This window comes from Aquila chrysaetos, chromosome 1 (genome assembly GCF_900496995.4).
Source record: "Aquila chrysaetos chrysaetos chromosome 1, bAquChr1.4, whole genome shotgun sequence".
NCBI lineage: Eukaryota > Metazoa > Chordata > Aves > Accipitriformes > Accipitridae > Aquila > Aquila chrysaetos.
In genome coordinates, this window is record NC_044004.1 from 37,228,032 (window position 1) to 37,242,049 (window position 14,018).

The window sequence follows — 14,018 nt, forward strand, 5'->3', positions numbered from 1 at the left end:
TCTGAGGCTTTAAACAGTATTTCTGAAACTGCAGGAACCTGATCGTGACCTGCGCTGTGTCCTTTGTGGGCATTGTCTGTGATGAGAGTTACAAAAGCTCAGTGTCTCACAGAACTGGCTGCTGAAACAGTCAAATGGCAACAGCAGCACGTGAAGATGTCCCAGTCTGTGTGTCTGTGGCAAGTGCCTGGCTTCAGGGGGGCTGATGCTCTGGAGAGTCTCTGCTGGCTTCTGCTCCTTCTGGCAAAGGGACCAGAAATCTCTCTTCTCTGCAGCTCGGTTCCTTATATGCTGAGATTATTTTAGCTGCTTAAGCCTCTGTAGGATGGTATCCCTGAATGTTACATACATCAGGCTTTAAAGTCCGGGGGGTGGGGGAGAAAAAAATAAATGCTCTAAACCCAGTCAAAACCCCCTCTGAATTCATCCTCACCTTCCTTACCTGAAAGCACACTGGTCGGTGATAGCTGTACTTGCTCTTCCTTTTCTTCCAGACAAGCGTGTGTTAGACAAGCACAGTCCTCGCTGCAGAGGCTGGCAAGGCGAGCACGGCAAGGAGAAGGGGCAGAGTTGTCCTGGAGCAGCTCACTTCTGCGTGGGCCCCATGGCACTGGCTGGGGGGGTCCCTGGCAGGCAGCTTCCCTGCCCCACCAGCTTGGGGGGCAGTGGCCATCTCCACTGAAACCCCTTGAGATGATCTGTTGTTTCAGGCTGTGCAGATGTCGGCAGATGTTTTTTGTCATGGTAATGTAACAGTGCACCCTGGGTTTATGTTTCAAATTACCCTGAGCAGTAGGGCAGAAACTGATGGGAGCCCAATTCTAGCTCTCAGACTTTGCAGTAACTCTGACATGTTACTTTCTGTGTAGGCAGAAGTCTACCAAAATAAAATTATTCTGGGAATGAGACATTTTTAGATGTTTGAGAAAGAAAGAAAGAATGGTGGGGAGGAAAAGTGTGAAAGAAGGACAAGGGAGATAGGGCTAAGGCAGTTACTGACCCGAGAATTTACATATCTCAGTTCAGCTGGAAGATCTTTTTTTGTTTGTGGGTTTGCTGAGATTTTCATAAGATCAGTAAGTTCCAAGTAAAGGCATTTCAGACCTTGGTACTATCCTGTTGACAAGGCAAGTCTTACTTTTTTTTTTTTTTTTTTTTTTTTTTTTTCCCCTCCACTGGAAGAACAAGGATTCTTTTATAATCTTGCACAGGATAGTACAAGGAAGCTTTGCTTGCTCTAGGTTAGTGCATGTTTAATAGTAAGTTGCAGAACTTAATTGGCAGATCTTACTGATGCTGCAGTCTGAATGCTTGTGATTGCTAAAATTTAAAGGCTGGCATACTGCTCCAGCTGTGGTCAACATTAGCAAAATGAATGGACTTCACATGCCTGATCTTGTGCTTTCATGCTGTATTGACTGTTGGAGTTAAGAGATGATGTTAAATGTTCACAGACAAGAGAAGCGCAACAGGCTTTCAGTAATAGTCTGGCAGTAACCATGATTTTAAAGTCAAATAAGCACGTAGCCCCTGAATGAGCAGAAGCACTCCTGGAGTGTAGTTGTTTATCTGAAAAATTATTCAAATGGCATTATGGAGTTTCTCATTGAATGTCATGATGATTTCCAGAACTAGCATTCTTGGTCTGAACAGAGAAAGGGGAGAGAAATGACACTGCCAAATCTGAAAACACAATCTGGAGTTTGAATGAATTCAGGGTTAGTCTTTTTTCTTCTGTTGCTTAGTGGATGGCCAAAGTTAGAGCCTTGCTTGCATCAATTTGTTCTCAGGGTTGTCAGTAATACAGAATATCCTTGGTGATTCCTGCTCTTGTCTGTGGTAATTTTTTGACCAGATGTAAGCCGTTGGACTGGGTTGGTACACAAGCAAAAGGGAAATTGATCATCTTTCCTTCTGTTGGCTCTTCACAGCTTGTGACAGGAAAAACACAAGGTTTAGAAATTAAGATCTGATACAGAAATGAAGAAGAAGATCTTCTCACAGTGAAATTTCTTAATGATACCCTTCAGGATTTTGGAAACCTTCAAAAGCAATGTTATGTTTTTCTATAACCTGATAACCCATTTCGAGCAACTGAGAATTCAAATATGCAGATGAGTACATTATCATATCTAGGAAATGAAGTCAAGAAAGACTGGAAAGCATCTCTGGGTCGTACACGTGTGCATGTGTTCACACTGCTCAGCTCCCTCCCGTACAGGCTGTGCTGTTACAGCTGTGGAGGGCAATAGCAGACAAATGTTCTCCTTGCTGACCCTGTAGACAAGCACAAGTGTAGCTGACATGAGAGCAGGAAAAAAGCAGGGTTTCCTAATGGGGTAATGGCATAATGGTATCTTGCTTTGATCAGAAAGGTACTAGGCATTCCTGGCCCTGGGAGCATTGAGTGCCAAATGTTGTTAGACACTAAGGGTATACACTCTGTGCCATCTGGGATGTGGGCACTAGGAAAGGGGACACTCTGAGATGGTGTAAGCTGCTACCGTGGTGTTGCTGAAGTGCTGGGGCAGGTAAAGTTTACGCTGGCTGATGATCTGCCTGGGTTTATTATGGTGGAGGGATGTCTAAGATTTCATTTTCTATGGTACTTTCACCATACCCGTCTCCTTTTCCCCTTAAGAGTCAGTCAAAACAAAGCCCACTTTAAGAGAAATGAATGTAGAAAATGTGAACCATAAGGATCTTTTACAAAGCGTCTTTTACAGTGCTGGGGACATAAAACAGGGCAGTGGAAGATAAGCCATTATGTATGTTGAGGAAGTCTAAGAATAAAGATTATAGGCAAACAGTCTACCTTTCTTTACAAGGCCTTGATTTACATCCCTGAAATCTCAAATTTAGCTATTACAATGAAGTCCTGTTGCACACAGAGCTGACTTTTTATCACCACTTAAAATCTAATTAATCCGTATTGAAGCACAAAGATTTCTGTTGTGTTTTAGGGTGAGGGGTCATAGAGCCCTCTTTGTTCATCCTCAGGCTTGTAATCATCAGGCATTGGGATATAATTTTACCAAGCAAATTGGAAGGTAACAGATCAAATCCTTATCGGAAAGCCTAACTCATGGTTTAGTGAAGTCCTTCGTCCTTTATGTGAAACTTTATATGCGTGAAGAACAAAAAAGTGTTTCAGAGCTTACAAAGGGTTAATAGCAAGGGCTTATATTTGGGGCAGCAGAGAACTAAAATCATCATAGCTTCCACCATCACTCAAGGTAGCAGTTGTTACAGAACTGCTGGGGAGACCTTCCTCCTCAGGCTTTTAGGACTCTGCTCTTAGAATGGCCTTGGTCTACCGACCAATGATGCAATTAAGTGGCATACTAGTCTCTCTGTTGGGATGGGTCCTATCCTGTCTCACTACCTATTTACCCCAGTGGAAAAATCTTAACTTGGAACTGAATGAACTGGAGATCTGGACCATGGGACTCTGGCAAGCTTGTGTTGTCCAGGAAGAAGGGGGAATGCAGTGCAAGGACTTCGATTCTTTCCTAGCTTTGCCTCCAGAGCTCAGGATTTCTAGGATTTTGATGTTTTTTTCCAATGGATTGGGGTTTTTGGGCCTCTTGCTCTCAGGATTTGGGTTGGACTGTTTGAAAATTGGTGAAAGACAACAGGAACAAAAGAAACGGCTGTTGCTGTTTGGAGGATTGCTCTTCTGGATATCGGGGATTACAGCTATTGTCCCAGTTTCTTGGGTTGCCCATTCCACAGTCCAGGAATTCTGGGATGAGAATATACCAGATATTGTTCCCAGGTGGGATTTTGGGGAAGCGTTATTTGTTGGCTGGCTTGCTGGATTTTGTCTTGTATTAGGAGGATCCCTACTCAATTGCACAATCTGTTCAACTGAAGTCCATCCATCTTCGGTCCATTACGCAGTACCAGAACAGCAAGATCAGTGTCAACACGTGGAAACTGAAACTAGGCCTTAAAATGGAAGGTTTTAAACAGTACAGAAAGACTGCCCTATCTTTTTCAAACCCTAGTGCAAGCCAGAAGCTTGTTCCAGTAGTAATTCAAAGGACTCTTTGTTACTTAGCTGATTTCCTAAACTTATGTCTGTTTTTTCCATAACTGGTATTGGAAGGTGGTGTGTTTTCTCACCTGCTTTCTCACCTGTCTAAAACTTTGTTTCACAGCAGAATGCTGAAGTTTTCATAGACTATGCAGAAAAGGTGCTTTTGCTTTCTCAAGTGCACTGTAAAATCCTGAAAATGAATATGCATGTTCTCTTACAGCTTGGCTTTTAACCAAAATATGCTTCCTTTTCATACACAACCAATTAAATGAGCCTCAAAGCTTGATTCCCTGTTGCAATTTTCCACTTGCCTAATGCAGTGACGTACAGATTTGCGTTTTTACATCCGGAACAGTCTAAATACATGCATTGCATCAAATTGTTTTTCTGTGTACTTGGAAATTGTTGTGCTAAGGAAACTGTACATTTCTGAAATTCTAGCAAGCTTTGCAGATGTCTTTTTGTGCATGGGGTGTTACAGGGTAGGTGCTTCATACCCAGTAAGTAAATTGTGTTTTCCCAGTCTAGCACATTAAGATGCCCATAGAAGTTATTCTAAGCGTTTCTGGCACCTGCATACTTTATGCACCAAATATGGGCTGAGAAATGCTGCTTTAAAAAATACTTACACAATTTTCTTCCGATACAGGTATTGAGGCATGCATCCCATCAAAGGCTCCTTAAGCTCCATTCGCTTACAGCAACATGTTGCTCTGAACTGGTAACCCTGGACTTTAAACAAATGATATTTAACTGGCCACAAAGCAGACAGCTTCATTTGCTCCAAGTAGAAATGTATCAATGCGGTATTAAAACTTAATTTAAAAACAAACCGTGAGATGCCAAAACTAGCAGAACAGTGGTAATGCTTTAGCAGACTGATGGAAAGCAAAATATATGCTTTTCTTAAAATAAACCCCAAAACTAATGAAAGGTGAGCCCAGCTGTGGCCACACCCTTCAGCTACTGGTTTACCACACTACTTCCCTGTCCCCCAAACACTGCAGGTGGAACCAGGCACCACAAAGCAGGAGGGGGAGGAGTACTTCATGCTTTATAAAGCATTGTTTTAACTTTTGTTTATGTTCAGTATGACAAAGAATTGAACAGTGTCCGCAAAAGAGAGTGGTTTAGAGCTTCTGTGGGTATTAAAAATGAACTCGGTCCACAGGCACTGGCTACAGTGAGCTGGATTTCTGTTGTCTGTACTAGGATGGGTTTTAACTGGTATCTGTAACTATTTATCAGACTGGAAAAATCTCAACTTAGACTTAAAGGTACTGGAGCTTTGGACCATGGGAGTCTGGGAAACCTGTGTAGTCCAAGATGTAGGAGGAACACAGTGTAAAGATTTTGATTCTTTCCTGGCTTTGCCTCTAGAATTCAAGATTTCCAGGATTTTAGTATCTACATCAAATGGGCTAGGACTTCTGAGCCTTGTGTGATCTCTAGTCTTGGTTTGGACTGCCTAAAGGTGGAGGATACAGAGCAGAAGCTGAAGAAACAGCTGTTACTACTTGGAGGAATACTCCTGTGGATGTCTGGAGTTCTGGCCCTAGTCCCTGTTTCTTGGGTTGCCCATACTATAATCCAGGAATTTTGGGATGAAGTCATCCCAGAGATTCTGCCCAGAGGGGAAACAGGGGATGCACTGTTCAGTGGTTGGTTTGGTGGATTCTTTATAATTCTAGGAGGATCTCTACTCCTCTCCACAATCTGCTTATCATCTGACCATCAATTACCAGAGCAGTATGCAATGGCAGATATGCAAGACACCCATCAACATCTGGAAACTGGAAACAGAAGACTTTTAAAAGATATCAGGTTTTCAGATTTCTTACTCTTGCATAACAGTAAGAAAGGTCTGCTGAACAGACAGGTTACTGTTTACAAGATCGGGGTGGGGGGATTGTTTCTTACAAAGTAGTGCCTTTAATGACTACTTACCTTCAATTTTAATTAACGTTAATTGATGAGCTATGGAGATTTAAGTCACCACTGTATTTCTCCAAAATCTGATCACTTGCAGATGTTGTTTTTGTAGGTTTTTGGTTGTTTTGTTTTTTTTTTAGGATAAGTGAGTATAAAATTTTTAATCTCTAGGCATGCACAGAGACTTGACCATATTTTAAATGGCTGAACGCTTACTGGGGCTGCTTGGAACAATGTCTTTTTTATAAAAATATTAGTTTAAGTCCTGAAAGTTTGTAGTGTCAGTTCAACATACATTACAAAAACCTAATACAGTACAACCCTGAATGAAGTTCCCTGGACCTGTATCATTTACAGTAAACTAAATGTTCTCAGACATAGTGTCATGTAATGCAAGATCCTCCATTGTGTGTGTGCGTGTGAGAGAGAGAGAATGATTGAACATATCCCTGCGCAATCTCTCTCTAAGGAAAGCCAGTATTTCTGAATAATAATGAGATGTTGTCCAGTGGAGAGTTGACCATGTTCATTGCTATTGTAGCTTTTACTTCATGAATGTGAAGAACTAACTTAAAGTGTATGAATCAGTTTCTATATAACTCATCCTAAGACTTGTCAGTGATTGATGTGAACTTTCTAGAAATGGCAATGATTTTACACTGACAAAGCTGTAGCAGCCATCTGTTTCTGCAAAGAGCATATAAAGACATAGAACAGCAATAAAAGAATTAAATCAAACACTGGTCTGGAAAAGAGCTTTGTTAAAAAATGTATTTTCCAATCACTGAAACACATGGAAAGTGCAGAGACAAGTTAATCTATGTGATGTACTTGCATACTCTTACAGACAAAATTAGAACAGAAACACATTCAGAATATAACCTGATTAAATATTTAGTTCAGTCCTGAGCATTTGATATTTAATACAGTATAAACATAGCAATACTAAAAAAAAAAAAAAAATCTTAAAATTATTTGATTTGTGTTCTGTTACAATTTCTGCTAAACTTTGCTCATTTGGCTAAATATTCTTGTACCAGTAATATTTAGATTTTGATACATGCAACTGCAGTGACATTGGTACCTGGAAACAGAACTAATTACATTCGTTATACCCTGCTGTGCAGAGTAAATTCCACTTCAAGAGTAATCTTTATAATTTTAAACTGATGGGGTTTTACTTGTATGTATTATTTTAGCTTATTCTATTGAGTGTTTCAAGTGTGAATAATCTGAATTAGTATAAAACCCCCAAAACTCCACACCCAGAAAATTCTTAAAAGCTGCCTACAAATATGTTCAACTTTACCAATTTGGAAAATGAGGAGCATGAATATGTTTAAGTCTCTCATTTTTAAATGTGATTTGCAAGCTAAAGCCAGCAATACTTAAATTTTGACCTCACCTCATGCTTACAAATCAGAAAATAATACTTTTTAAAAAAAATTATTCAACATGTGAGGAGAAACAGCTCATCTAGCAAGAATTTAGATAGCTCTAAATATTTTTCACAATTACATACTTAATGTCAAATATTTTTATGGCCAGAACTGAACTATATTAAACAGAACATAAATAAGACTGTAAATAAATAAAAGAAAAATCATAAAGTACACCTCTAAACATCATTCTACAAACAACTTATATAATCAAATTGAGAAGTTGAAACTGTCAACCTTCATTTCACCTCTACATTAAATAATTCCAGATTTGTTGGTTTTTTTTTTTTTTTAAATTGACCTTTCAAACATGAATGTTATCTCAAACCCAAGAAACAAAAAACAAATGGGGCATTCATAAAGGATGTTCAATCAGTCATCTTGCCCAAAATAGCATGTTTGGCTATACATTTAAGTGAACTGATGTATTTGTGCATAAGAAAACCCTTAGGTGTTACACAGACCTCTCATCACAGAATTGTCACTTTGAATTTAAGACAGCTGCTACCATAGTGTAGTTATATTTGCTTCCATTTTCTCACCCAGTAATTATAGCCTTTTGAAAGATGAAGTCCATGCATATGTGGCTTGTTGCTTGGGGAAGAAAACTTTAGCCAGTGAATTAAATACATCTGAGTGCAACATATTAAGTAGAAAATGAAATAATTCTGTTTTCTGCAATGTCCACCTACTTACACAGTACCCACAGAAGATAAGACCCCAATTGCTTTACCAAGACAGGGCTGCTTAAACACCTACCTCTAATGTTCTGGACTTCTAACAGAATGCATCCAAGTTGATGCTTCCTCCTAGCTGGCTGCTTCATGTAAGACAAATTTGAAACATGCCATTCACATCTACTTATTAAACCGTGCACCCTCAACTGCATACAGGGTCAATAGTGTATTTTTAAAAATGTTATTTATTGTACCGAAATATGTGAAGACTTCTAGTTTGGAGCTTTTCGAGAAAGGATTTACCTTACCAGCAAGACTTATGATATCTGAGTTAGTATATGGCAGATTTTTTTTCTGGTACAAATACTTTAATGAAACATCTTCATACTTGTAAACCTAACAAACACTTTTACGTTTTCCTAGTTGGCAATAAGATACCCTCTAGGACAAAAGATTAACATAGTGTACAGTGGATATAACTATTCCGATGTCAATGTTGGTATTATGAATTTGATTCAGCTTCCAGTTCAGAAAGCAGCTGCCCCTTTTGGTAGTCTCATAATTAGTTTTTAGGGTTACTTGTCTGCCTTGCCTTTCTTACTCTCCCGCAGATGCAAGAAACCATTTAGTGCAGGTTAAAGTACTGTACATTCACAAAACTAAACTCTGAACTCTGTCTCTTCCTACAAAGTATTAAAAAACAAAACCAGAAGAAATTTGTTTTCAGAAACAAAATTCCAATGTGGGTGATGAATCTAATTAGCAGCTGTTGTGAGGCAGCCTTGATGTTTTGGAAAGGAGCTTACGCTTGTAGTTAACTTTAAACTATAAAAGTCACACTCTTGTACAAAAACATTGCATGGCGAAACAGCCATCTTCACAGTCTGCTCACATGAAAATAGTGAAAAGATAAACAATCTTCTGTTGAACGTAATATTTCTCAACACAGTGCAGTTCAACAGGATACATGCTTAGTACTGCCTTTGTTCCTTTGTTCCATCTTTACAAAATAAAAACACACATGCAATACATACAAACTGTACAAAATCAGCATCAGTATACCAAAATTAATCTACTTTGGTTTTCTGGTTGTTGGGGTTTTTTGCCATTTTTTAAGCATACAACAATTCAATTCACTATATTTTACAAATAAACATATCAATAGTGAATGTAAAATAGAAGATTTTTTAAAAGCAGGTCACTGGAACTACAAAGTTCATCTGAAAAGAGATGAACAAGCAGAAAAAAACACTTCAATGCAAATGCATAATTATACATCATCAGCTGGAAGGGCTGGTATACTGATCTTTGCTCTTGTGAAGTATGCCATCTTCTCCCTGAAATTAGAAAAGAAAACAAGTTATTATTTTACTATTTATGGCATGACTCCAATGTCATCTGCTGTAGAGTTGCTCATGTTACAGCATAGTTCTTTAAAATACAGGTTTGGAAAATATACAGTGAGGAAAACACACAGTGAATTTATTTACAAATGTGACATTCTGACATTATTCCCTTCTTAGGCAGGTTTATGTCAAAAGCAGCTCCAATTTTGAAAAAGAAAAAAATAATCAATATTTCATTAATAACTGCAGTGATGAGACTGAAATATCGATCTAGTCACTGAATTTCCTATGATGATATTTCAGTGGGGGGGGACAAAAAGGCAAAATAAAACATTTTATCCTGACTCAAGGGGAAAAAAAATTGGGTCTGGGCAAGACTCAGAGAAGCGGAATTGTCAAGCCATTCTCTAGTTGCTTCCCCTGTGCTGTTACCGTTTCTGTCTCCTATGAACTTAGAGATTACTGAAGCATAACAAGTTTATACAAGCTTGTCTGCCAGCAGCCTAGAAAGCAGATGATAAGTATTGGGGGCATAAAAATTAAAGCTCGGAAGAGTCATTCTTCTTGAGAGCTTCAGAAATGCCTCTGTGTGATTAGTGTGTGAGGCCACAGCACTGTAACAAGTCCAACTAGCAGGGCGCGTACAATTCACCCTGAGGAGGTAACTATTCGTCCAGTAGACTAAACCGTGTTTTCCACTGGCGAAGCTTGAGTTCCCATCAAAAACAGTAGCTCAGAGCAAAATCAATTACGTAAACTGGATTCCTTGGCTAGTTGTGTGGTGATTAGAAGATAAAGGAGAATGGAGTCTTACGATACCCTTCTTGCAGGGAAATGGTGTCTTGGGCACTATTACACGTTCCTGTAAATTTGGGCAGCAGTCTGTGATGACTGTTAAATGACCAGCACTGACCAAAAGTCTCTCTCAAGACTTGCACAGCAAGTGAAAACTGTTTGAAGATGCTCTGAATTTCATGCTGAAGATGAGTAGCTCAGCTGTGATGCTTCATTGCGGAGGACCCCCCTTCCTTTCTTGCTTTGATTCTGCATCTGTATGCCTCACAGGCCCCTGTTTGCTTATGGATTTCTCAAACTGCTCAAAACAGACTGGGTTAAAAAAGGAGAAAAATCCTTACACTTGTTAGCAGCTGACGTAAATTTCCTATACAGGAATCCAGAAACCAGACTTTAAAAATGTGTGTTAGTGACAAAACAGATTAAATTAGCTTGCAGTACTGTTTCTATGTGGAAGAGTAAGCATTGTATTTTTCAATCACCAGTTTTATATTTATGTTTATATAGACCTATGGCCTTCAGGCTGCTAGCCTGCCACTTACTGTCCAGACTTTTAGGAATTCAGACCAGTTAGAATTAAGGTTTGAGATAGCAAGTGTTCATTCTGGCTTATGCTAAGCAAGAACACTTGATTAATTGCTTCATGTAATCAGTTGCTGTTCCCGCAACCAAAAGGAGAAGGGAAACAAAAAAGAGGAGGAATTCAAGATCTTTCTTGAATAATAAGTCTTGAGCAAGGCACAAGCAATGGTTAATCAGTTTCCTGATGAGATGTACACTGTTCTACTACAATAAGGCGATTTGCTTCAGGCACCTGCCATCACCAGAAAAGATCCCATTACTTAAAGCCCACTGTCAACCTACTGTGGGTGAGGCAAGCCACGGCAATGGTCACACACGTGCTTGCCCACAGCAGATGCCACACAGCGGTCTGAAACTTTTCGCTCTTCGTCCTCACCACCACAGCTCAGCTGACATACTGCCACGTGAGCAAGTTACCAAGGCCCAGTCCTTTGAAACTCCAACTTTGAGCTATGTCAGAAATGTATGATGTTTCTTGCAAATTCAAAGGTGTGTGGATTTCTGATTAATGTTACAGGGCATGTCTGATCATATTTGGAAATAATTCATGTTACTTCACTACGTTAAAAAGAGCATGAAAAGCAGAACAGGCCATACCTGAATGACTGCACCTGCAGTGGCACTTTCTGGCTCTGCTCCCGCAACCGGCATACATCCTTAGAAGCTTTCCTCATCAACTTCTCAGCACTTAAACCTTGTTTCTGTTCTTCTTTTGACTGCTCAGCCTGTAAACAGGAAAAATAACTATGTTTTGCTAATAATGAACAACTACTCATTTCAAAGAAATGGCAAATCCTTCTGTGTCAAGGAAAACACTTGGCAGTGTTAGGTTTATGGCTGGACTCAATCTTAAAGGTCTTTTCCAACCTAAATGATTCTATGAAAATCCCTATGCAAAGGGTCAGCAAGACAGAAGACTGACATCACAAGCCTAAGCCATGGGCACAAAATAAGGTAAACAGAGCTTTTCCTGAAAAAATAAATAGAGCAAATCCCATGCCATCACAGGTGGCTACTAGGTGTTATAAATTTTGGTGAGATATTTCTTAGGGCTATAGTTAGACAACACCTAAATTTGTACAAACAAGTGTCGTCTATCCAAATACCTTTTTAGAACTGGGAGACAGTGATTCTCTTCCCATGTAAAATACTGTTACTTCCTAATGAAAGCTCTCAGGAAAGTTGCCTGTACCTACTCTAAAATAACACACACAAAAAAATAGAGGAGGCATGCTCTCAAAGTTTTGTTGAGAAACTTTTCTCCTCCATGCAAAACTTTCAAGTTTTGTTGCCCTTGTTAGCAACATTAATATTCATGAACTTTTGTGCTTTTATTCATGACACGACACCTGTTTTGCATGTAAGACTCACTTTTTTCATTTGCATTGTAGAGGTGTAAAAGCCAAGCGAACAGAACACCAGTGGTAACAACAGATTAAGGATCTTTCTTGATGTGAATATTGTTGAGCAACTACATACGCACTTCTAAGTTACAGTATTTCTCTACGTCAGTATTGCTGTTCACAGCAGGGTAGTGGTACCCTATCTGTTGAAACACACTCCAATGTTTTAGATGGAAGTGTTTTACATTAAAGAACACCACCCTTTCAGTAACTCACTCAAAATCCAGGCAGCTTATACTGCTGTTAAGTTCTTCGGTCCCCCACTCCAAAACAGCTATGATTTTAAAATGAAATTAACCTATAAATATTGTTTTCCTTATTAGTTAGTGAACAGCAATTTGCAATCTACAACTGGTAGTGTCTTAATTTTACATATGTCACTGGCCATATGTTTTATCAGCTCCTCTAGTTAATATTTTTCATCAAAGCACTAAACATACAATATTTCAATATTTTCTAATTTTATCTTTTCTCTAACTATACATGAGATTCTTGTGACTACTGCATTTCAGGTTAGCAGCATAGGTGACTTCTTTGTTTTCATATTCTCTATTACTGTGTACTCCTTTTTCATTTTTTCAATCCTGCTATTTTTTCAGGATGCTCTCAGATAAACTTTGATTTCAGCCCAATGCCTCTAAGAGTATGCATGTGAGAAGTTATGTACATGACCAGGTTTATATTTACATCATATTTCTCAAGTGTTTTATGAAGACAGTGAATCCTCCATCTATATAGAATACAGAAAAGCACACTAATAAATTGGCCATACATTCAGTAAGTGCCAAAAATCTGGCACTTATCTGCCAAAAATAAGTGCCAGATAGGAATCTCTGCATCTGCGCTTAGCTTAAGTGTGAGATAACAAAGAAGAAACACTATCAAAATTAAAGCTGAAACCCTAATTCCTGTCTTGACCTTCAGTGATTTTTTAATAGAATAAAGTGAATCTAAAGAAAAACTGTTAACTATACTAGACACCAAAACACTGGAACAAGGACATATCTGTGGTATTGATGACATAATTACAGATTACCTCTACATAGAAGAGGTACTGAAAAGAACAAGATCTTTACAGATATTCACAGTAATCATTTTTGGACATACACAAAGAGGAAGTACTTCAGAGGACACTAGGTGTCTGAAAACTTATTTGTATAAGGATTTAAGACTCAAACTTTGAAATACTGCGTGATTTCTCACAAAAATGCAGTCTCAATAAGAGAAAATGCTTCTGGTGCACAGAATTACCAACGGTTTTCTGATCTGCAGGTATTAGTGGGCTTTATGTACTTGCTGTACTTAGGAAGGTGTGGTAGGAAGGGGAGGGAAGGTATGGAGTCTGTGTATTTGGCTTCAAGCAGAGTAACTGTGTGCTAGCACTGATTTTCAACACCCCCCACATCTGCAGTTTCATTTTTCACTTGAGACTCTCTCAATTTCTCTGGCGCTTCCAGCTGCTGCATTAGTCTGCGCCATTATAATGCCTGCAGGATCTAAAAAATAATCTATGACAATGTTCTCTAGGCTGCTGTGTTTTGCTAACCCAAGAGGAAACACTGACAGCAGAGTACAGCATTCTCAGGGTTGTTTTGCTCCACAGGGGAAGGCTGCAATGATTTTAAGGGTAGAAATATCTCTAGAAACTTTGTAAGCGCTCTTCAATAGAGGTGGAGTGGCTGTGATCATTGTTCTGACTTTTAGCTTGGAAAGAAGGACTTAAATGCTGTGCTGCAGACTGCATATATTTTAGGAACATATATTATTACTCTTATTCCTCATTGCAGTATGTGTCATGGTGT

At 39.0% G+C, this 14,018-nt stretch overlaps 2 protein-coding genes and 1 pseudogene across 2 annotated transcripts in view; 2 read left to right on the plus strand and 1 right to left on the minus strand.

Moving 5' to 3' along the window:
- LOC115352944 overlaps positions 1–6,611 on the plus strand; it is a 44,345-nt pseudogene extending 37,734 nt beyond the window's left edge.
- On the plus strand, positions 3,236–4,694 carry LOC115353000 (claudin-22-like). Its single transcript, XM_030041926.2, has one exon. It carries the CDS (start codon positions 3,303–3,305, stop codon positions 3,954–3,956), a length of 654 nt encoding a protein of 217 aa, XP_029897786.1. The 5' UTR covers positions 3,236–3,302; the 3' UTR covers positions 3,957–4,694.
- A 109-nt stretch (positions 6,612–6,720) lies between the features above and the next one.
- WWC2 (WW and C2 domain containing 2) overlaps positions 6,721–14,018 on the minus strand; it is a 108,317-nt gene continuing 101,019 nt past the window's right edge. Inside the window, exons 22-23 of the mRNA XM_030041688.2 lie at positions 11,411–11,538; positions 6,721–9,427 (exon numbers count right to left, since the gene is read on the minus strand). Coding sequence (XP_029897548.1) covers positions 9,361–9,427; positions 11,411–11,538 — 195 coding nt within the window. The 3' untranslated portion in view covers positions 6,721–9,360. The remainder of the gene's footprint in view (positions 9,428–11,410; positions 11,539–14,018) is intronic.

Coding starts and splice junctions, on each gene's coding strand:
- LOC115353000 (XM_030041926.2), top strand. CDS start 3,303: ATGGCCTTGGTCTACCGACCAATGATGCAATTAAGTGGCATACTAGTC.